Source organism: Myotis daubentonii, chromosome 9 (assembly GCF_963259705.1).
Source record: "Myotis daubentonii chromosome 9, mMyoDau2.1, whole genome shotgun sequence".
NCBI classification, from domain to species: Eukaryota; Metazoa; Chordata; class Mammalia; order Chiroptera; family Vespertilionidae; genus Myotis; species Myotis daubentonii.
The window spans coordinates 81356657-81378389 of record NC_081848.1 but is presented as its reverse complement, the minus strand read 5'-3'; the positions used below and the strand labels follow the sequence as shown (position 1 = coordinate 81378389).

At 55.7% G+C, this 21733-nt stretch overlaps 3 protein-coding genes across 5 annotated transcripts; 2 read left to right on the top strand and 1 right to left on the bottom strand.

The window, feature by feature from the left end:
- The first annotated feature begins 761 nt into the window (after positions 1–761).
- Positions 762–8991, top strand: SNX15 (sorting nexin 15). 2 transcript variants are annotated; one of them, XM_059710169.1, is made up of 8 exons: positions 762–897; positions 3098–3133; positions 3308–3428; positions 4798–4913; positions 5009–5174; positions 5477–5620; positions 7889–8146; positions 8435–8991. In XM_059710169.1, the coding sequence occupies exons 1-8, from the start codon at positions 799–801 to the stop codon at positions 8539–8541; spliced, it is 1047 nt and encodes a 348-aa protein (XP_059566152.1). In that variant the 5' UTR covers positions 762–798; the 3' UTR covers positions 8542–8991. The 2 variants fall into 2 exon arrangements, with proteins under 2 accessions (XP_059566152.1, XP_059566153.1); XM_059710170.1 differs by lacking the exon at positions 5477–5620.
- A 136-nt stretch (positions 8992–9127) lies between these two features.
- Positions 9128–11679, top strand: SAC3D1 (SAC3 domain containing 1). The gene is made up of 4 exons (XM_059710168.1): positions 9128–9251; positions 9284–9502; positions 9661–10240; positions 11073–11679. Exons 3-4 carry the CDS (start codon positions 9667–9669, stop codon positions 11573–11575), a joined length of 1077 nt encoding a protein of 358 aa, XP_059566151.1. The 5' UTR covers positions 9128–9251; positions 9284–9502; positions 9661–9666; the 3' UTR covers positions 11576–11679.
- A 173-nt stretch (positions 11680–11852) lies between these two features.
- NAALADL1 (N-acetylated alpha-linked acidic dipeptidase like 1) lies at positions 11853–21529 on the bottom strand. 2 transcript variants are annotated; one of them, XM_059710166.1, is made up of 18 exons: positions 21315–21529; positions 21058–21230; positions 20785–20906; positions 20290–20412; positions 16892–17175; positions 16691–16792; positions 15924–16009; positions 15698–15817; positions 14823–14908; positions 14684–14747; positions 14533–14600; positions 14217–14308; positions 14034–14124; positions 13254–13335; positions 12998–13171; positions 12837–12924; positions 12634–12726; positions 11853–12339 (listed from the first exon to the last, which is right to left on the bottom strand). In XM_059710166.1, the coding sequence occupies exons 1-18, from the start codon at positions 21512–21514 to the stop codon at positions 12153–12155; spliced, it is 2235 nt and encodes a 744-aa protein (XP_059566149.1). In that variant the 5' UTR covers positions 21515–21529; the 3' UTR covers positions 11853–12152. The 2 variants fall into 2 exon arrangements, with proteins under 2 accessions (XP_059566149.1, XP_059566150.1); XM_059710167.1 differs by lacking the exon at positions 11853–12339 and having other exon boundaries at positions 12628–12726; positions 12816–12924.
- Positions 21530–21733: the final 204 nt, after the last annotated feature.

The following is a 21733-nucleotide window of genomic DNA, read 5'->3' as shown; positions in this document are numbered from 1 at the left end:
CTACCCCCAAAATGATGCCAACAGGAAGGGAGGAAAGAAACACCCACAGTGTCTATGATCAATATCCCCATTCTAGGGATGAGAAACTGAGGCTCGAGTCGTTATGGAACTTCAGCACCCTTGACACCAATGTGCTTCTCCGGAGTTCTTTTTGCTCCCCCCATCCTTCCAGAAAACATGAACTAGGGAATCCCAGGGAGGGCGACAGAAAAATAATTGAGCTATGTCCGGCACATATAGGACACAATACAAACTGGGCGAATGGCCCTAACCGGTTTGGCTCAATGGACAGAGCGTCGGCCTGCGGACTGAAGGGTCCCAGGTTCGATTCCGGTCAGGGGCATGTGCCTTGGTTGCGGGCACATACCCAGTAAGGAGTGTGCAGGAGGCAGCTGATCGATGTTTCTCTCTCATCAATGTTTCTAACTCTCTATCCTGCTCCCTTCCTCTCTGTAAGAAATCAATAAAATATATTAAAAAAAAAAAAAACTGGGCGAATGGATGCAAGGGGATTGGGAAGCAGCGGAGAAGCCCTGTGGAGATGTGCGATGAGGGTCACTGTCGGATGGGTGGACAACGTCCCCATCTTAGCCTCAGATCACCCAGTTTACGCTTTGCCAACTACCAGACCTTTTTAGACGCTCCCTTGGCCGCGCGCCGGGCCGCGAACGGCGCCGTCACTTGCGACCAGCTCCCTGGGCGGGAGGCTGCTGGGCGCAGGCCCGCGAGAGGCTGCGGCTGGCAGCGGCTGACCCGGAGGGGCGGGGGCGGCGGGCGGCTCGCCCCGGCTGGGCTGCCATGTCCCGCCGAGCGAAGGACGACTTCCTGCGGCACTACACCGTCTCCGACCCCCGGACGCACCCCAAGGGCTACACGGAGTATAAAGTGACCGCGCAGGTGAGGCGGGGCCAGGGGCACCTGACCGTCTCAACGGGAGAGGGGCCGTGTTGGACCGTCAGGCAGGTCGCGGCTGCAGGCTCCTTTTTGGCGGACAGAAATAGGCGTCCCCTTTAAGCGGAGGTGTAGGTGCGAGTCTTCTGGGGCCTCTGCCGCCGGCAGGGGGCGGAGCCATGGGAGGGCGCTGTCCTCTTAAAGGGGCGTGGACTGCAGTTCCTGGACCTGAGCGTGGGGGTGCCCACGCCCCAAGTGTGGTGTCCGGGCATCAGGCTGTGAATTTCTTTAAATTAACATGAACGCTCTGGCTCCACCCAAATATTACTTCTCCAATCTCTCAAAGTAAGTTTTGTTTTTTGGCTTGTTGGATATTTACATAAAAGCCCTCTAAAGAGTTTATTTTAAAAATATTATTTTTTTAAAAAACACTTGTCTAGCCCTGACTGGTTTGGCTCAGTGGATAGAGCGTCGGCCTGCGGACTCAAGAGTCCCAGGTTCGATTCCAGTCAAGGGCATGTACCTTGGTTGCGGGCACGTCCCCAGTGGGGAGTGTGCAGGAGGCAGCTGATCGATGTTTCTCTCTCATGGATGTTTCTAACTCTCTCTCTATCCCTCTCCCTTCCTCTCTGTAAAAAATCAATAAAATATAATAAAAACAAACAAACAATGAATTCAAAATATATTTTTTAAAAAAAAAACACTTGTCTATGACTTTAAAAATTCATATAGTTCACCCAGCTGGTGTGGCTCAGTGATTGAGCCTCGACCCATGAACCAAGAGGTCAGGGTTAGATTCCTAGTCAGGGCGCATGCCCGGGCGGTGGGCTTGATCCCCAGTAGGGGGCGTGCAGGAGGCAGCCCATCCATGATTCTCTCTCATCATGGATGTCTCTCTCCCTCTGCCCTTCTTCTGAAATCAATTAAAAAACACACACATTAGTTTTTTTTAAAAAAGGAGCAACCACTGAATACATAAATAAGTGGAACAACAAATTGATGTTTCTCCCCCCTTTCTCTCTCTAAAATCAATAAATGTAAATTTTTAAAAAATAATAAAGTTCCATGTTATACTCCCATTCTTGCCAGCACTTGCTATCATCAGCATCTTTAATTTTAGCCATTCTTGGTGGGTGTGGAATATCTCACTGGAGTATTAATTTGCATTTCTCTGATGAGAAATGATGTTGAGTGTATTTTCATAATCTTATTGGCACCCTGGCCAGTGTGGCTCAGTGGTAGAGTGTCAGCCCACGCACCAAAGGGTCTCAGGTTTGATTCCCTGTATGTACCTGGTTTGCAGGTCGGTCCCAGGCCCCAGTCAGGCCACGTGCGGAAGGCAACCAATTGATATGTCTCTCTCACATCCATGTTTCTCTCTCTCTCTCTCTCTCTCTCTCTCTCTCTCTCTCTCTCTGTCTCCACCCTCCCTCCCTTCCACTCCCTCTAAAAATCAATGGGAAAAATATCCTTGGGTAAGGATTAACAAAAGACAACAACATCACAACATAATCTTATGGGCCACTCATATGTCTTTTTCTGAGGGATGTGTCCATTCAAGTATTCTGCCCATTCTGCCTGATTTTTGAAGTTGGGTTGTTTGTCTTATCTTTTTGTCGTTCTTTGTATTCCGGATATGAGTCCTTTGTTAGGTACATATTGCTCAATGGTTTTTAAAGCAAGCTTCTACTTTGAAAACCGTCAAGTACTCCAAGCTGTAGGATGTTATTGTCAAATTATTACGAACAAAACAGTGAATTGGAGTCTTCTTACTACCTCAGGCCTGTCTGCTCGACCAGGGCTCACAGCCCCAGCGGTGGTTTGTCTTTGTCCAGGCGTGTCCACCCACAGAGGCTCCCTCCTTGAGGAGGGCGTGGCTCCTGGGACAGAACCCCGCTTTTTAGGGAAGCTGCAGGGACTTGGCCCTTTGACGGAGCTGACATGAAAGTCGGGCTGAGGATGCAGGAGTCTGGAGCGGCCTTTAGGGACCCTCTCATTTGACAGATGAAGAAACCGAGGTGCATGATAGAAAACGGCCCCAGGTTACACGCAAAGCCTGCAAGCCAGGTCACCTGGATACCAGTGGCCACTGGCTGCCCCTCGGAGGGGAGCTGGGAGGTTCCTGGGGCACCCTAGGATTTCACAGGGTGATGGGATGGCAGATGCCAGTCGCTGGTCTCACCTGGTTCTTGCCTTTCTTCCTCAGTTCACCTCCAAGAGGGACCCAGAGGATGTCAAAGAGGTGAGGCTCCTGGGAGGAAGGGGGCCCATTCCCCCGTTCCAGATCTGCAAACAGCAAAGGAGCAGCAGCTGGTAGCTCTGTGCGGACACCAGCCCCCTTGACCCTGGGCCAGGCGGGGGGCAAGGGGGGCCTCTCCCCACGTTGCTGGGCGGGTCAAGTCCCTGATCCTCTTAGGTGGTGGTCTGGAAGCGGTACAGCGACTTCCGCAAGCTGCACGGAGACCTGGCCTACACCCACCGCAACCTCTTCCGCCGCCTGGAGGAGTTCCCTGCCTTCCCGCGGGCCCAGGTGTTTGGTGAGTGGCTCTAGGCATTCAGGCCAAAGATGGTCGAAGAGTTGGGCACAGGGGGCCTCTGCTGGCGGGGGCTGGAGAGACAGGGCTGACACTCCCTGCGGAGACATTCCAGGGGCTGGGAGGGCCCTGGGAGCTGGCCTGTTACAGATGGAGCCTCACCCTGATTGTGTCAGACGCTTTACCATTCCTGCCCTCATTAGCACCCTTTTCAAGATGAGGCAACTGAGGCTCAGGGAAATGGAGGGGCCGGGCCTGTAAGTGACAGAACCAGAATTCCTACCCACAAACCCGGGTTTCCAGTAGACCTGCCCTGTCCGAAAACAGTAGCCATGAGCCACACGTGTCCGGGCAGCGCCAGAGATATGATGGGCTGTTTGGGTCACAGACACAGGCGGGAATGTAAGCCATCACAACAATTTATGTACTGAGTATACGTTCAGATGAGGATGATTTGAATATACTGAGTTGAATAGAAAATATTACAATTAATCTGTTTCTTTTTACTTTTTAAAAAATATATATTTTTATTGATTTCAGAGAGGAAGGGAGAGGGAGAGAGAGAGAGAAACATCAATGATGAGAGAGAATTATTAATCGACTGCCTCCTGCACACCCCGTACTGGGGATTGAGCCCACAACCTGGGCATGTGCCCCCGCCCGGAATAGAACCTGGGACCCCTCAGTCCACAGGCAGATGCTCTATCCACTGAGCCAAACTGGCTAGGGCTCTTTTTTAAAATGTGGCTACTAGAAAATTGTAAAATATAGTAAGTTACATATTATATTTCTGTTGGATGAGGCTGATCTGCACTTGGTTCTCTAGAATCACATGAGATGTTTTCTGCAGCAAGGTTCTGCTGGCAGGCTGTGCCAGGCAGTGGGGAGAGCAGCAGGGCAGCATGGTATTGAGGCTAGAGTTAGACAGCTACCTAGAACAGAGCAGTGAAACTGTAATAAAAGGGGGCTGCTTGCTGTGTGACCGTGGGCAAGTCTCTTCCCCTCTCTGAGCCTTACTTTGCCCTCATTACATCAAAGCCATCTGAAATTATTTGGCTTCTTATTGGTTGCTTGCCTCCCCCTGTCTAGGATGTGATATCTATGAGAGCAGAGAGCTTGCTTCTCTCTCACTCACCTTATGAACCTAGCACATAGTAGGTGTTCAGTACACATCTGGTAAATGGATGAACAGGGGGATCACGGTCCCTTCTTTCAAGTGCCCTCCCCCTGGAGGAGTCGGGGATGATTGCTGGGAGAATGGGGAGCTCAGATGGGCTGTTCAGATCCTCTCAGGCAGAACCAGAAGTGGCCTGGGGGCCACAGGCCTGTGAGTCACTGCTTCCCTTCCTGCTCCTTCTCTTGGGGGCTGCAGGCAGGTTCGAAGCCTCTGTGATTGAGGAGCGGCGAAAAGGGGCCGAGGACTTGCTTCGCTTCACTGTGCATATCCCCGCGCTCAACAACAGCCCCCAACTCAAGGAGTTCTTCCGGGTATGTGGGCCTGCTCGACCCTCCCCCGCGCCTGGGAACCCTTCCTGCTCCGGGCTGCACCCTGTGACTCCTCCCGGCTGGGCTCTCTCCTGCAGGGTGGGGAGGTGACACGGCCCGCCCCGGTGTCCAGGGACCTGCACATCCTGCCACCCCCTCTGATCCCCACACCGCCTCCTGAGGAGCTCCAACCACCACCTGAGTCCTGGTTACCCCAGCCACTCCCCACGGAGAAGAGGGGCCTTGAGGAGTTGGAGGTGCCAGGTATTAGGGGTGGGGGAGGGAGCCAAGGCTGGTGGGTCCAGAGTGGGGCGGGGGCCCACTCCCTCCTCAGTGATCTTAGTGAAAAGCCTGGGGTGTGTTCCAGCTCTTTTACCACTAACCCGCCGGGAGCTCTGCACAGGGCACCTAGGCTATAGTTTCTTAATCTGTAAAATGGGCACAAACCCTAAGAATGGGCTTGTCTACACTCAGGGTTGCTGCTAGGATTCAGTGAAATAGCTCCATTTTGAAAGCTGTGAAGGAATAAGGGCAGACATAAATGTCCCCCATGATCTCTTCCTCAGCGGACCCCCTGCCATCCAGCCCAGCCCAGGAGGCCCTGGATCTTCTCTTTAACTGTGGGAGCACCGAGGAGACGTCTAGTTCCCCTGCCCGAGGCCCCCTCACTGAGGCCGAGCTTGCCCTCTTCGACCCCTTCTCCAAGGAAGGTAACAGCTGGGACAGTCAGAGGGAGGGCTGGGCAGAAGGTACTCAGAGGAAGGGAGGCAGGCAGTGCCACCAGGTAGGCTGTGGTGCCCGTGCAAGTCTGAGAAAGGTGCCCTCTGTGGGCAAATGGCAGCCTCCAGGAGAATTAGAAGCAGGCCCCATCGCCCTGTGCCAGGGCGTGGCAAGCTGGATGCCCTTGTGCAGTGAGCAACCATGGAGGAACGTAATAAGCCACTTCCCAGGGGAGATCTTCGCCCTGCAGGAGCTCTGGGAGGAGCAGGGGCCACCCTGCTTCGGGCTGGCTCAGGGCCTGAAGTCAGGAGAGGCCTATTGGTCAAGGCGGGTGAGGCCTGCGCTCAGGAAGCAGCAGGGGAAGACCCTGGAGACGCTGTTGGCCTGTGGGGGCACCAAGATGGAAGGGGTCCCCATGGAGATCCAGGTCCTGTGCTCCTGGCATGAGATGGGGGACCCAACAGTCCTGGACTCCGCGACCCTGGATCTCTCCATGGTGAATTCTCTGCGTTTATGCTGCTCCTGCAGCTGCCGTGTTGAAGGGGCTGGGCTCACCTAGGGATCATCGTGAATCCGTTTCGTTTGGATTCCTCAGCAGCCTTTCAGCCCATTTTATTGGCTTCTCTTACTCTTCCCTTGGTGACCTCCGGCAGGTACTTAGCTTTCGGATCAGTTTCAGACATCTGAGCTCTCTCACCCTCAGGTCTGGTCCAAACCGGGACCTCGGTCTCTCATCCGGTTTTCACCCTCACCCCCTCGACCCTGCTCAGTCCTGACTGGTGGCCTGGCCCCTGGTCCTGGTGACCAGGCCCTTGGTGGCCAAGGGTATGAGGGTCCTTTTGCTCCTCTAATTTGCTCCCTCCCCTTCCTGCTCCGGCCCCTCCAGGGTTGGGGAGGAGGAAGGAATTTGGGGGGACAAGGCAGGAGTGTTGTCACTGGGACTGATGTGCCGGCTCTGAGGGGCAGGTGTCCAAATACTCTGCCTTGCCCCAGCCTGGGCTGCCCGGTGGCCAGACGCCTAGACAGGAGCCCTATTAAGAGTCCTCCGAGGTGGCTCCCGTGAGACATCCCCTCAGCCTGTGGGAGAACTCACAAACCCTGACCCCCAAAGCCAGGAACTGCACTTTGCTCAGATGCTGCCTCATCTTCTCGCCCTGCTCTTGTGGGCCTCTGAGCATCGGAAGCTCCAGACAAGCGTGGCACTGTCTCTCTTCATCTCACACCAAACTCCCGAACTCAAGTATTAGGGCACCCCAAGAACTCTTCTGCCTTCTCTCCATTAGCGACGCAGAGGGCGGCAGGCGCAGCTGGGAAGTGAGATGGCATCTTCCCTTCCTGCAGGAAGCCCTGCGCTGCTCATGGGGTCACTTGGATGGGGTTGGAGAGATACCCACACCTCCCTCTCTGGGCCAGCGGTGTGCCATGTGCTTCCTGCTCCTGCACCTTGCCTTCAAAGGCCTTTTCATCACAGATTCACCAGATCTCTAGTCTTCTTTTGTTTAAGCTACAAAGGAGATGTTCACCCACCTCTTTGCCAATCCTGGGGGTATATGAGCCCTCTCTCTGGAATGTGAGGATACCTACTGCCCAGTGTCTTCACATGTGGGGCCTCAAGCCCTAAGCCCGACCAGCGTGGCTCAGTGGTTGAGCATCGACCTATGAACCAGGAGGTCAAAGTTCGACTCCTGGTCAGGGCACATGCCCAGATTGCGGGCTTGGTCCCCAGTGGGGGCATGAAGGAGGCAGCTGATAATGATTTTTCTCTCATCATTGATGTTTCTGTCTCTCTCTCCCTCTCCCTTCCCCTTTGAAATCAATAAAAATATGGGTGGGTTTTTTTGTGTTTTTTTTTTAAAAGCCCTAAGATTCTAAGGCTTGGAGTATTTCTACCCTTGGCCTGGCGTAGTTGGTCTAGCATCCTTCAATTAAACTTTATTGAGGAAATTCTTAGATTGATAGATCAGCTGTAGTCAGGAGGAAAGTAAGACTAGTGACCCAGAGCTTGCAAACTAAAGTTAATGTGTACTTTAAAGAAAGAATTAGGAAGGTAGGCTGTTTTTACAAAAGCATATGAACTCCACCAGTCAAATAGATCATGGCTACCTTTCTATGCACAGTGGCTTCGGAATTGCTCAGGCACTGCTTCTCCCCACCTGGGCCAGGTTGGTCCCCTAATGGGAAGCGAGGTCTGGGGATGGGCAGCAGGCCCTGGGAAAGGGACGGCCAGTGTAGCCGGAGTCCTCCATATCTGATTGCAGAAGGTGCAGGCCCCAGTCCTACCCACATAGGTGAGCTGACAGCAATGGAGGCAGAGTCTGAGAGGCTGGACCAGGAAGCCTGGGAGCCCGGAGGACAGGAGGAGGAAGAGGACAAGGAAGGAGGGCCCACCCCTGCCTACCTGAGCCAAGCCACTGAGCTCATCACCCAGGCCCTGCGGGATGAGAAGGCAGGCGCCTACGCTGCAGCTCTGCAGGGCTACCGGGACGGCGTGCACATCCTGCTTCAGGGAGTCCCCGGTGAGTAGGACTGGAGAGAGGAGGGTCAGGCCTGGGGTCCCAGATGGTGCAGTGAAGGGAAGGGAAAGTGAAGAACAAGCAAGTCAAGGATGAGAATTGCTCCTTACTGATCAGCTGTAAAGCCTTGGGCAGTTTCTCTCCCTCTTGTGGCCTCAGTTTTCTTGTTTATAAAATGGGAAGATAGATCTGATCCCCAGGGAAGGGGAAAGACACCTGCTTTGTGAACTATAAGGGTCTAGACAGGGGTTCTGAACCCAGTAGCTCAGTTGAGCCATTCTCTCTCCACAGGTGACCCATCGCCTGCCCGGCGGGAAGGAGTGAAGAAGAAGGCAGCCGAGTACCTAAAGCGGGCAGAGGAAATCCTGCACCGGCACCTGTCCAAAGTCCCACCCTGAGAGGGAGCGGACCCTTCCCCAGGACTCCAGCACTGCCAGCCACTCCCTTCTCCTCTCCCTGGAACTTGCCCTATCTCCTGGTCTTGTAACCCGAGAGACCATTTCTGTATGTAACTGGACCAAGAATGAGAAAAATAATGACTTCTCAGTTCCCTGACCACACCCGCCAGCATGGAATCGGGGACTCACACTTTTGATCCTGCCTATGTTGATGTGTGGGCAGTAGCTCTAAACTTTCTGTTTATCCTTCTAGAACTGGGGTCTGCAAACTGCGGCCTGCAGCCAAATCTGGCCCACCACCTTTTTATTTGTAAAGCCTGTGAGCTAGAATGGTTTTTACATTTTTTAAATAGTTGAAAAAAATCAAAAGAATAATGTTCTGTGACAGGTGAAAATGAAGCTTAAGTATCTAAAAATACAATTTTATTGGACTACAACCAGGTTCATCCATTTAGAATTGTCCATGGCTGCTTTCTCATTACCCCAGAAGGGTTGACTGGTAGCAGAGGTATGTAGTTGCCACCGGAAGTCCCAAAACATTTACTCTCTGGCCCTTTGCAGAAAATTTGCTGACCCTGGATCTACAAAATGGGAGAATAGTCTCCAGGGAAACAGGGGAGAATGACAGTAAGGCTGACGGGGCCAGTTTATTGGTCGACGGGGATGGATGATGGAGAGGAACCCGAAGCGGGGTTATCCATTTTGCAGAAGTGGGTCTCCACTGCCAAACGAGAACCCTTAGGTGCGCAGGATCCTGGGGAGGCGTGGCTCTGCTCCTGCCCGCCCCGCTGCAAAGCGATTGGTTGTGGGAGGGAACTACAAGCCGGTGCATCATGGGAGTGGCCCGAGCTGTGCGCGGCGCATCATGGGGGCATTTGCGGTCCTGAGCGGGCGGCGCTGAACTACAGCGCAGTGCATCTCGGGAGGCCCGCTCCAAGCTTTGTGGGAAGCAACTGACTCGGTGAGAGGAGGGCGGTTGCCGACGCCGGCGGGGACGTTTACACCCGCCCAGTCTTCTCCGATCCGCCGTCGGTCTCGGCGTGCCCCCCACTTCCTGCAGGATGGGGCGAGGGGCCGCCGCCGTCCTCGGGATGCTGAGCGCCCGTCCTCTCTCCCCAGCCCACCATGTCCGGCTGCGAGCTGCCTGTGGGCACATGCCCGGACATGTGCCCAGCCTCCGAACGCGCCCGACGCGAAAAGGAGGGCCGCCTGCATCGCTTCGAGGTGGCGCCGGGCTGCTGCGGGGGCTGGCCCCGCGCTGACCCGCAGCGCGCCGTGAAGGAGTACAGCCGGCCGGCCGCCGGCAAGGCCCTGCCCCAGCCGAGCCAGCTCCGGCCGCCGGCCGTGCTGCTGGCCACCGTGCGCTACTTGGCCAGCGAGGTGGCGGGACGCACCGACGCTTCCCGCGCGGAGGTGGCCAGCTTCGTGGCGGACCGGCTGCGCGCCGTGCGCCTGGACCTGGCCCTGCAGAGCGCGGGCGACGCCGAGGCCGCGGTGGTGCTGGAGGCGGCGCTGGCCGTGCTGCTGGCCGTGGTGGCGCAGCTCCGGCCCAATGCCGCGTACGGGCTGGCGGACCGGGCGCTGCTGCAGGGCCAGGTGCAGGAGGGCTTCGGGTCGCTGCGGCGCTGCTACGCGCGGGGCGCAGGGCCGCACCCCCGCCAGGCCGCCTTCCAGGGCCTCTTCCTGCTCTATAACCTGGGTGAGTCGGGGCCCCCGCGTCGGGACAGGACGCGGAGGTGGGTTCCCTGTATGTGGACAATGGATGCCGGGAAGGAAAGAGAAGCTTTCCAATCTCACCTTAGCCCCCTCCCCCTCCCTGCCGCTTAAATGTGCGTCAAGTCAGAGCACAGGATCCACCAACCAAGACACTTAGATCCTTTCTGTGGATGGAGGGTGCATTCTGATAAGTAATATTCTATTTAAATGTAATAAATTGCTGTTGACTTCACCACCCACTGATGGGTCAGAGGCCTCAGCTTACAAAAGCGGCCAAAGGTCCCAGGTGTCTGATTCTTGGAAGGGAAGCAGGGGCAGTATCTCCTCGAAGAAATGGCCTTGCCAAAGGGACAGGGAGGATGGTGCTGAGCCGGGGCCCTGACCTGTGGGGCAGGTGGGGTAGTGGAGAAAGAACTGGGTTTCAAGTCAGAAAACTGGGATTTGATTGCTCTGGTCCTACTACATACGAACTGTAGGACAGTTCAAGTCTCAGGCAAGTTGTTAAATTATCTGGGCCTTTCCCCCTCACCGGAAACACTGCTTCGCTTTATTATAAGGATCCAAACTGTTTGAAGGGGCAACCTCAGTCAGATAGGGCTCAGGAAGGGCTGAGGGAAAGGTGAAGGTGCCCTTGGCCTAGGGGAGGGGCGTGGCCAGGTGGGTGGGTAGCAGGACTGAGTGGGGAGGTGGGCTTGGTGGAGGACTGAGCCCCTGGGGGCTCAGGTGGGTGGGGGCAGCAGAATCGGATGGGATGAAAGCTGGGCCTGGTCCTGGCAGACTGGTGTGGTCCTCATCCCAGCTTTCTGCCCTCACAGGCTCACTGGAGGCCCTTCACAGTGTTCTGCAGCTGCCAGCTGCCCTGCGCTCCTGCCCAGCCCTCCGCACGGCCCTGGCTGTGGACGCAGCCTTCCGGGAAGGCAATGCTGCCCGCCTGTTCCGCCTGCTCCGGACCCTGCCATACCTGCAGAGCTGCGCCGTGCAGTGCCACGTGGGCCATGCCCGCCGCCGAGCCCTGGCCTGCCTCAATCGTGCCCTGAGCACCCCCAAGGGCCAGACCTTACCCCTGGGATACATGGTCCACCTGCTGGCCCTGGATGGGCCCGAGGAGGCACGGGACCTGTGCCAGGCCCATGGACTGCCCTTGGTTGGACAGGACAGAGTTGTGTTCCAGAGGGGTCACTACGCTGAGGAGGGGCTGCCGCCCGCGGGGACCTGCAAAGTGTTGGTGGGAAGCAAGCTTGGAGGGCGCTCCCTGGAGGAAGTAGTCATGGCGGAGGAGGAAGAGGTGGGTGGGGACAGGTCCAAGCCCCTTGAGTAAGGAGGGGCTGTGCAGTCTCCCAGAGCCCAGGACCGGGTCTGAGCACTCAGGCCCCTTTTCTCGTGATTCCCACACAATAAAAGGAAGTTGTTTTGTAAGGACAATAGCTGGGCTTGATTTATTTGGGGAAGGCAGGAAGGAGTTGAGAAATGTGAGGTGAGGGTGGAGGAACCCAGAGTGGGCAAGGCCCTGTTTGCCCTGGGCCTCAGTCTCCCTGCTGGTCCCTGAGGAATAGCCCTGGTGGACTCGGAGCTGGCCTCTAAGGTTGGCATGTATACTGTCCTCACCCACCCACCACCAAGAGCAACTGAGGGCTTTGCCATTCCCACCATCCCTGCCTCCTTTTCTCTACCCTCTCAACCAAAAGCCAGGATGAGGGAGATTCATTCAGGGCTTGTCACTCCCCTCAGGTGACCACAACTGGTAGGGCCCTGAGCTGTTGCCCCAGAAGCTGGAAAGGATCCCAGAGTGTGACCTCCCTTGGCATCAGGGAAGACTGGGACACCCAAAGAAAATGAGTGGGGAGAGGGTTCAGATAAAGGGGGGGTAGTGGCGAGCTGAGGGAGGAGGGCTGGGGTCAGAGGTCAGCCACGGGCCTCAGGGTGGCTGCTGCACCCTCCAGGGCCACCACCACAATGCTGAGCTGCCTCTGCACCTCAGCCCAGGCCGCAGATCCTGGGTCTGTGTCGATGGCCCTGAGAAAGGCATTGGCCAGGCCTGGGAACGTATCCAGGAAGTTGTTAAGAGGAGCCCAGAGCACGTGGCTAATGGGAGAAACAGGGAGCATCAATCAGGGTTGTTTGCTTCAGCCTGGAATGGGCTCAGCTCCTGGACAGAGCCAGGCACAAAAGCACCTCCCACTGCCTTAAAAGCTGCGGCTCTTACTGGTAGCAGAGGTAAATTCTAGTTTCTAGTCCCAGCGTGACCGTGACTGATTTGCATCCCTTCCTTTGAGCCTGATTCCCTTAAAGGCCAGTGAAATGCTGGCATTCTCCTCCCTCGGTACCCATTACCATCCTCACCCACTGCACCTCCCAGGAGCTTGGGGACAGGCTCACCTATAGTAGCGTTCCTCTGGGAAGGCTCGAGGGTTCAGGAAGGCCCGTTCCAGGAGCATCAACTGGTCATTGAGCATCCGTACCTGCAGGGGGCTGGAGGTGGCAGGACTTGCTGGTCCCTCTGGAGCCAGCAGCCCAGCTGCCAGCCTGCATCTTGCCCTGGATGCCACCCTCCCAGGCACCTGCTGGCTGCCCTTGCTCACTCGAAGGTGCCCTTCTGCAGCGCTGATATGCGTTGGCCCAAGGCCACAGCTGCCCCCTCGAACTTCTCCACTGCAGTCACCAGAGGCCCTGTGGGTACAGCCAGCATCTTAGCCCGGGGAGTTCAGGCTTCCCTGTGCCTCTTGTCGGGGGGCCTTCGTACCCAGGCTGATGCTGTGCTTCTCCAGCAGGGGCCCCAAGTACAGCTGGGCAGCCTGCAGGAAGCTTCGGAGGGTCTCACTGTAGTCACTGACGTTGAGAGGCAGGAAGAGGCTGTCACTGAGCCGAAGAAGCACGTTCCCCGCCGTCCTGGCCACGGCCTGGTGGCTGCTGAAGCCTGCAGAGAGGGCGACAAGGCCAGGGCTCCGTCTTCAGCCCGTCCTCCTCCAGCCCCAGGATGCTCTTGACCCTGTCCTCACCGGGGTCCACAAACTTGTCCACGTAACCAAAGGTGTCGAAAGCTGTGTGGTAGGTGGGGTAGGTCCGGGCTGAGGTCTTGCTCTGGAGAAACAAAGTCCAGAGGTGACAGGCTTGAGGTGGGAAGTGGGAGGAGGTGTGCCTACAGTGAGCTACCATGTATATAGAGACATTCCCTGTAATCATTGCCCCATCCATGAGGTAGTTCCTAGAATTCCCACTTTATAGAAGAAGAAACTGCTCAGAGAGGGTAAGTAACCTGCCTGATATCACACAGCTAATAAGTGGCAGAGCTGGGTCAGGTGCCAGTTTCCTGTTTCACATGAAGAAGAGCCCAGAGCTTTGGAGTCGGACAGGATTTAAATCTACCGTCACTACCCAGGAACAGGAAGGGAAAGACTTGGAGACACAGGCTGGGTATTCTATAACCCCCTGTCTCATTCACTCTCACACCAATGCATTTAATCTATTCTGAGATAAACTTTTTTTCCTAGTTTAAAGATTCTGGAATCAAGATGCTCACAGTCAGTGTAATTCTACGCTTCATTGGCAGTGCAGTTCCCCCCTCCTGAAGAGTGCATAGCATGTGCATCTTACAGTCAATAGCATCTTAAATTCAATGTTAGGTGAGCCTAAGCGGATTCTCAGAGAAGAAAGTTGGGCGAGGTAGCACAGCTACTGAGTGATGGAGCCGACTCAGGCTGCTCTAGAGAAGGCGGGAGAGGCGGGGGCTGGCGAGTGGAGCAGAGTACAGAGCTGGGAGACGGAGCGGTGCGGCTCACCTGGTCATAGGTGTAGGTGATGTCCAGGGAGGAGATGCCCAGGAAGTGAATGAAGGGCGCGTAGTCGCTGCCAGCACCCAGAGAGCCCACGCTGCGGGAAGGAAGATGGATGGGCTGGAGGCTGCTGGGCCGGCCCGCCCGCCCGGGCCCCGGCCTCGTCCCCGGCCCCGGCCCCGGGCTCACCTGGGGACCAGGCCATACACTGGACTGCTGCGGTTGAAATACCGGATCCAGTTGTCGTAGATGCTGAGGCTGCCCGGGCCTGGTGCGGGGATCTGACCAGAGGGGAAGGTAGTCTCGGGGTGGGCCCCTCCCCGACCCAACAAGTAATGGGTCCTCTGCCCGGCCCACCCTAGTCTCCAGCCAACGCACAGTCCTGCGGGTCCTACAAGGCCCGCCTCCGGTCTCAGTCCCACCCCCAGCCCCGCCCACAACCAGGGCCAGCTCCAGCCCCGCCCCCCGTAGCCCCGCCCCCGGCCGTCCGCCCCGCCCCCTTCACCTGTTTGGCTGCGGAGAAGATGACGCTTTGGACCGGGGGTGTCCCACGCGCGCTCAGGGTGGCGTTGGCTGTGGGGGAACCAGAGAAGGGCTCTATCCCGACCCCAGCCCCTCTATCTGCCCCCTCCCAGGCAGCCCAGTCTCCCGCATACCAAACACCGAGATGTCTACGTTGATGTAGGCCACGGCGCGCTCCTGCAGCTTGCAGAAGAACTCCTGCGGGGAGGGGCGGCGTCAGGGAGGGGCCCGGCCTGCAATCCCCTTGATCGCCTGCCCTGGAGGCTCACTTACCTCCGTGAATTCTGTGGAGCCAATGAGCCCAAACTCCTCTGCCCCCCAGCTCGCAAACACGATTGATCTGCGGGGGTGCCAGGTGCCTGGGGCAGGGATAAAGGGTTAGAGGGCAGGGGCCCCCAGATCCTGGGGTGACTCAGAAAGGTTGGGGACGTGGAGAGGACGGAGGGCTGGAGGTAGGTCCTGGTACCTCTCCAGCCAAGTCTTCCCAGAGGCTCCCTCCTCTGCTGTGACACCCCACCAGCACCCCAACATTGCCCTCAACACCAGTATCCCTCAGTCAGGTGGTCCCTTCCCCGGCGCCCTGCCTCCCTCTTCGTTAGAGGCAGCTTGAGAAGGCCTCCTGACCCTACAGCTCCGGCTCCCTTCTCCACCCATCATCCTAGAAACACTGGCCCACAGGCTGCCCCTGGGGAAGCCCTCAGATAGTCTCTTTGTGGCCCATCACAATTGTCCTTACATGCAGGCGCTCTGGGGGTTCACGGTGGGGCCTCCGGTGTTTAGGGCCTGACATGTAGTGGCACCGAGAACATGTGCTGAGTTAAGGACTGTCATTCCTGCCTTAACTGGGCTGAAGCTCGCGGAGGCAGAGCCTGGACACTGCCTTGCTCACAGTGGCATCTAGGCCTCCCTCCATCCAGAAGCTACTCTCAGAAGCTACTGTACGAATTAATCAGTGGTCCGGTCCGGTCCCTGCACCACACTGGGCTACTCGAGGCCAGGGCTGGTGTCCACACCTGTCTGCCTCCAGGGCCCTCAGGCACAAGGGGGCACTGGAGAATGAGACAGGAGGTGGGACGATGTCCAGAGCCAAGAAGGAGTGGGTTTGGAGGTGACCTCCCGGGGGACAGTTCCTGGGTCGGGGGGCTCACCCTTCTTTAGCAGGGTCCCCAGGACGCGAGAGAGCTCCAGGAGGACAGCAGTGCCACTGCTGGGGTCCACGGCCCCGTGCACCCAGCTGTCGCGGTGGTTTCCATAGAGCACATAGCGGTCTGGGGGGAGGAGGAGAATCAGAAGCCAGAGAAGAGGGTGGGTCAGCCAGGCAGGGGGGAGGGCGCAGTCAGGGGCCTCAGAGCAGGGCTGCTCCTGGGGGCTCACCAGGCTCCACAGCCCCGCGGATGATCCCCAGGACGTTGGAGGAGTTCCGCAGCTCCAGGCGGTTGTGAACACTCAGGTTCACCTGGCTGGGGAGTGAAGGGGGCGGCAGAGTGTTGGTCCGGCTCCGCCACCCCCACCTCTACGCCCGCTCTCTGCCCCAGTGCAAGAGAAACCGGCCTAGGGCGGAACAGGACAGGGAGGGCCCAGGAGCACCAGGAGGGGCAGTAAGGCTAGAGCCCAGCTCTTCCGATTCCTGTTCTCCTTTTCATTGACTCCCTCTCTCCCTCCCTCACTCAGTGCTTAGCAGATACTTGGTGATGCCAGCACCGCACCAGGGTCTGGGCAGCGATGGACATGGACCCAGCCTTTGGGGGCCTCCCTCTCTGAGACAGACCCGAGGAAGCAACCTGCAGCCGAAGTGTGAGATGTGCCAGGCTCCCTGGTGGCGGGGAAGGTTAGTGCCGGCAGGAATGGCAGGAGCCAGTGCAGAGACCCTGATTTGGGAATGAGCTTGGTGTGCTCAAGAGAGGGGGTGACTGGAGAGTGGAGGTCTGAGATAGAGCAGGGGTACCCCACAGGGACTTGTGGGCCACACGGCTGTCTCACTGGTTCCCCAAAGACAAGACAGACATTTTGGAATCAAGGGAGGGCTTGGGAGAGAACTAAGGGAAAGGCCAGGCCTTGATGTGGGCAGAGGGGAAACTCGGGGTCAGGGAAGCATAAGTAGGGAGGGGAGAGGGGGTTGAGGGAGGAGGAGCCCAGCTCACCTGCCTGCGAACATACCGCCAGGCTCGAAGCCCGGGCCCAACTTGTAGTCACAGCCCAGTGCTCCCTGCCAGTCAGCCTGGGCTGAGGGTCCTTGGAGGTTACTGGGGAGAAGAGGGAGAGCCTAGAGCGAATAGGGGTGTGGGGGCAGAAATGTGGAGGCCCTTGGAGGAGGGGCAGGAGACCCCAGGGCACAAGCTCACCAGAGAAGGACTTTGGCATCCTCGAAGCCAATGGGCTGAATGGGAATTGGGGGAAATCCGGAGGCAGTGGCTGGGTCCAGGCGAAAGGAAGAGGGGTTGGCTGGAAGGTAGGGAGTGAGGGGGTCCCCAAAATACTCATAGTAGGAGCCTCGTTCCACCCCAGAGGGAGGCAGGTGCCAGGAGTGCGGGAAGGTCTCATTGGGCATGCTCCGCCCATCATTGACGTCTGCGGGGTCCGTGTACACCAGCACCCCAGCCACCTCGTGCTTGGCAGCGTTCACAGCCTGCAGGAGGGGGAGGAGGCGGGGGAGGCTCTGTTCAGGGGAGGGTGAGGAGGATGCACACCTGTGTTCTGGCTGTGAAGCCAGGCCAGATCGATCTTCCACTGGCAGGATGATGCCAACCCAAGTCAGCCTCAAAAACGAAGGAAATTCTGATACAACATTGATGAACTGTGGAGAGCAGCTACAGTGCTTGGACAGGTTCAAGCCTCGGACTAATGAGAGGGCACAGTCCTCTCATTGCCACGTGCAAGTCCCAGCCTGGAGGGCAGAGCGCTCCCAGCACAATTATAGCCAACAGCTGCAGTTGTAAGCTTGAACCTATGGTCCGAACACGTGGCCCCACGTGCCTGAGTGATGTGGGTTTGATAGAGTTCAGGTGCATGTCATTGAGTAGGATTGAAACCCACGAGAATGTTGTAAACATCTTGACCACGTCCTTACTGTGCCTGGTGGAATCTGGCTATAAAATGAAGACACGGCTTGTAGTCCGTGACGCTGTCTCTCCATCAGAGAGGGCAGCGTCCCACCTAGCGCCCAGCTTTATTCTCTTGTCTGTGTTTTCAAATCCTTCACCGCCCCCTCTCAGGTTCACCCTTGGCCGTGCTGGCGCGGCACAATCAACCTTGAAAACATGATGCCGAGGGAAATAAGGCAGACATAAAAGAACAAATACCGTATGGTTTCTCTTACATGAGATACCAAGAAAAGGCAAATTCAGAGAGACAGAAGGTGAATAGAGGCTCCCAGGGCTGAGAGGGAGACAGAAGAGTTCTGTTATAGCAGTGATGGCGAACCTATGACACGCATGTCAGAGGCGACATGCGAACTCGTTTTTTTGGTTGATTTTTCTTTGTTAAATGGCATTTAAATATATAAAATAAATATCAAACATATAAGTCTTTGTTTTACTATGGTTGCAAATATCAAAAAATTTCTATATGTGACACGGCACCAGAGTTAAGTTAGGGTTTTTCAAAATGCTGACACGCCGAGCTCAAAAGCTTCGCCATCACTGGTTTATAGGGACAGTTTCATCTGGGATGGAGCCAGAGTCCTGGGCGTGGGTGGTGGTGGTGACTGCCACATTTTGTGAATGTTCTTAATGCCACTGCATTGTACACATAACGATGGTTAAAATGGTCTTATTGCTACAATAAAAACAAAACAGTACCTTTTAAAAAGGCAGAACAAGGACAGAGTTTGTGTGCCAGAGTTGATGTGTTTCCTCCACCAGAAACTCTGCATAGATATCCCAGCAGCCGAAAGAGTGGTGGCCTCTTTGGAGAACTTTTCACTTCATACGGGGTTTTTATAAACTGGAAATTCCATCATGCCTGTCCCCACCCCCTTTTATTCGGTTCTTCCCCCCCCCCCTTTTTTTTTCAGCTCTTATATGGGCACTTCTTTAAAAACTATGATCAAGTACACATAACATAAAACTTATTATTTAAGCCATTTTTTTTGGTTAACCCTCACCCATGGATTTTTAAAATTGATTTTTGGAGAGAGTGGAAGGGAGGAGGAGAGATACAGAAAGAGAAACATCGATGTGAGAGAGACACATCAATTGGTTGCCTCCCGCAGGCACCCTGACCAGGGCCGGGGATCGAGCCTGCAATGGAGGGATGTGCCCTTGGCCAGAAGTGAACCTGGGACCCTTCAGTTTGAGGGCTGATGCTCTATCCACTGAGCCAAACCAGCTAGGGCTATCTTAACCATTTTAAAGTGTACCGCTCAGAGGTATTAAATACATTCATATTATTGTTCAACTATTACTACCATCCATCTCTGGAACTCTTTTCGTCTTGCAAATCTGAAATTCCATATCCATTAAACACTCTCTCGTGTGCTATACCTGCATATATTTTTTAAAATTTTGCCAAAACCGGTTTGGCTCAGTGGATAGAGCGTTGGCCTGCAGACTGAAGGATCCCAGGTTCGATTCCGGTCAAGGGCATGTACCTGGGTTGCGGGCACATCCCCGATGAGGGGTGTGCAGGAGGCGGCTGATCGATGTTTCTCATCGATGTTTCTGACTCTCTGTCTCTCTCCCTTCCTCTCTGTGGAAAATCAATAAAATATATTAAAAAAAAAAAACTATGATCAAGTACACATAACATAAAACTTATTATTTAAGCCATTTTTTTTGGTTAACCCTCACCCATGGATTTTTAAAATTGATTTTTGGAGAGAGTGGAAGGGAGGAGGAGAGATACAGAAAGAGAAACATCGATGTGAGAGAGACACATCAATTGGTTGCCTCCCGCAGGCACCCTGACCAGGGCCGGGGATCGAGCCTGCAATGGAGGGATGTGCCCTTGGCCAGAAGTGAACCTGGGACCCTTCAGTTTGAGGGCTGATGCTCTATCCACTGAGCCAAACCAGCTAGGGCTATCTTAACCATTTTAAAGTGTACCGCTCAGAGGTATTAAATACATTCATATTATTGTTCAACTATTACTACCATCCATCTCTGGAACTCTTTTCGTCTTGCAAATCTGAAATTCCATATCCATTAAACACTCTCTCGTGTGCTATACCTGCATATATTTTTTAAAATTTTGCCAAAACCGGTTTGGCTCAGTGGATAGAGCGTCGGCCTGCGGACTGAAAGGTACCAGGTTCAATTCCGGTCAAGGGCATGTACCTGGGTTGCGGGCACATCCCCAGTAGGAGATGTGCAGGAGGCAGCTGATCGATGTTTCTCTCTCATCGATGTTTCTAACTCTCTCTCTCCCTTCCTCTCTGTAAAAAATCAATAAAATATATTTAAAAAAAAATTTTAAACCATAGACATGTACTATTTAGTCAAAATTTTCAATTGAAAAGAAGCAGGCTGTGGGGAGGGCAACTGGGGGTATTTAAGTTGAATATTGGGAAGAATTGCTTCGCAGGAGGTCTTAGACTCCTAAAATATCAAAGCTGAAAATGTTGCCTAATGAGGCTCAGAGAGGTTAGGGGAGGCATCCAAGGTCACACAGCACATCAGGGTATAACACAAATACAGCTCAGCCCCCCACTCAATATTGCTCCTTCCCCTCCCCCTCACTTCCTCCTGTCCACTGCTGAGCCCCACTCCCCACCCAGCGCCCTGCCCTGGGGACTGCTGCTCACCTTGGCCCCGCGTCCTACACCCCCGTAGCGGGTCAGGGCGATGGTGCCTTTGAGTTGGATGCCCTGAGCCTGTAGCTCCTTAAAGTCGTCTTCTGAGCCCCGGTTGGCGTAGACGAGGAGGCCCTAGTCCCAAGAGGAGGTGACCCTGAGAGCCAGGCCCAGGGAAGATGGAATGGGAAAGGAGAGGGACAGCTGGGTGGCAGGATAAAGGGTTTTGATTGCAAGCTCCCCAAGGTCAGTCACACCTGGTTTCCTGGTGTCCAGGTACCCTGTATCTGGCCCGGCCTGGAGCAGGAGCCATTAGTGTTTGCTGAGTGACTAAGTGATGGGCAATAGAAGTAGCAATGGAGTGTGGAGCTGAGTAAACTCTGGGGTTGGGGGAGCTGAGCCCCAGTCGAGACATTTTCTCAAGTGCCCCTGAGTCAGGATGGGAAAAGCTGGAGTGGGAGCCGGGCAGCTGGGCCCTGGCAGTAGGAGGGTGTATTCTAGGCCCACCTGTGGGGTTCCGGGGGGGGCGTAGGCAGCATAGGGTGGCACCACATCAGGCCCCCCCTGCTCCCCAGTCAGGTTCTCTTCGCTCTGGCGACAGGAGAAGAGGATGGTCCCATTGGGACCCACTGTGGAAGGGGGACGGTGTTAGGAGCTTACCATCGAGCCTGCAACCAAGGGACCAGGTACATGCCTGAGGTATGTGCCCGAGGAATTGCCCGTGGGCCCCACAGCTCCCCACCCCACAGGCATCCCTCAGCCAGTGAGGCGGGACCTCACCAACGGTCACGTGGTTCGGCTGCTCCTGGCTGGGGAAGGACAGCAGCACTTCATAGGTGGACGCCTCCGCCGAGTCCAGACCTGACTCTGGGTCCCGCCAGCGCCGCAGCAGCAGCTGCACCAGCGCCTCGTCCTGGGGGCTGGAGGCCAGGTGTGGCTCCTTGGAGAGCTCTCTGCAGGGTGGGCAGAGGGGGGCAGGCCCAGGGTCAGGGCGGGGCCTCAGGCAAACAGAAGGGGCCGGTAGAAAGGCCTCTCACCTGAGATTCTCCCGGATCCTGCTGGCGTCCAGCTGCCCCATGATGGTCTCAAGGATCGCTGGGTCCAGGTCCTGGGAGGCTGAGGCACTGGGTGCTGGCGGGTTGGCTCCCTTGGGGATGGCAAAGTGGCCCAGGATGATCCCTAGCCCCAAGAGGGCGGCAGCCCCCGCCACCCTTCCAAGCACCTTCCTCCACTGCATCCTGTGGAGTCTTGGCCAGCTAGGGTGGCTTCTTATAGATGGCATGACAGGCTTAGTGAAGTATCCATCTTATATAAAAACTGCTGTTTGAAATTTTAATCCTGATAGTATGGCTTCTGTCTTAAATGATAAGGAAAATAAGACTACTCCCATTCCAGAGAGGCCGTAAACTATGCCCCAGACGGAGTTGTCAGTGCTGACACCCAGGCAGTTGCCAGG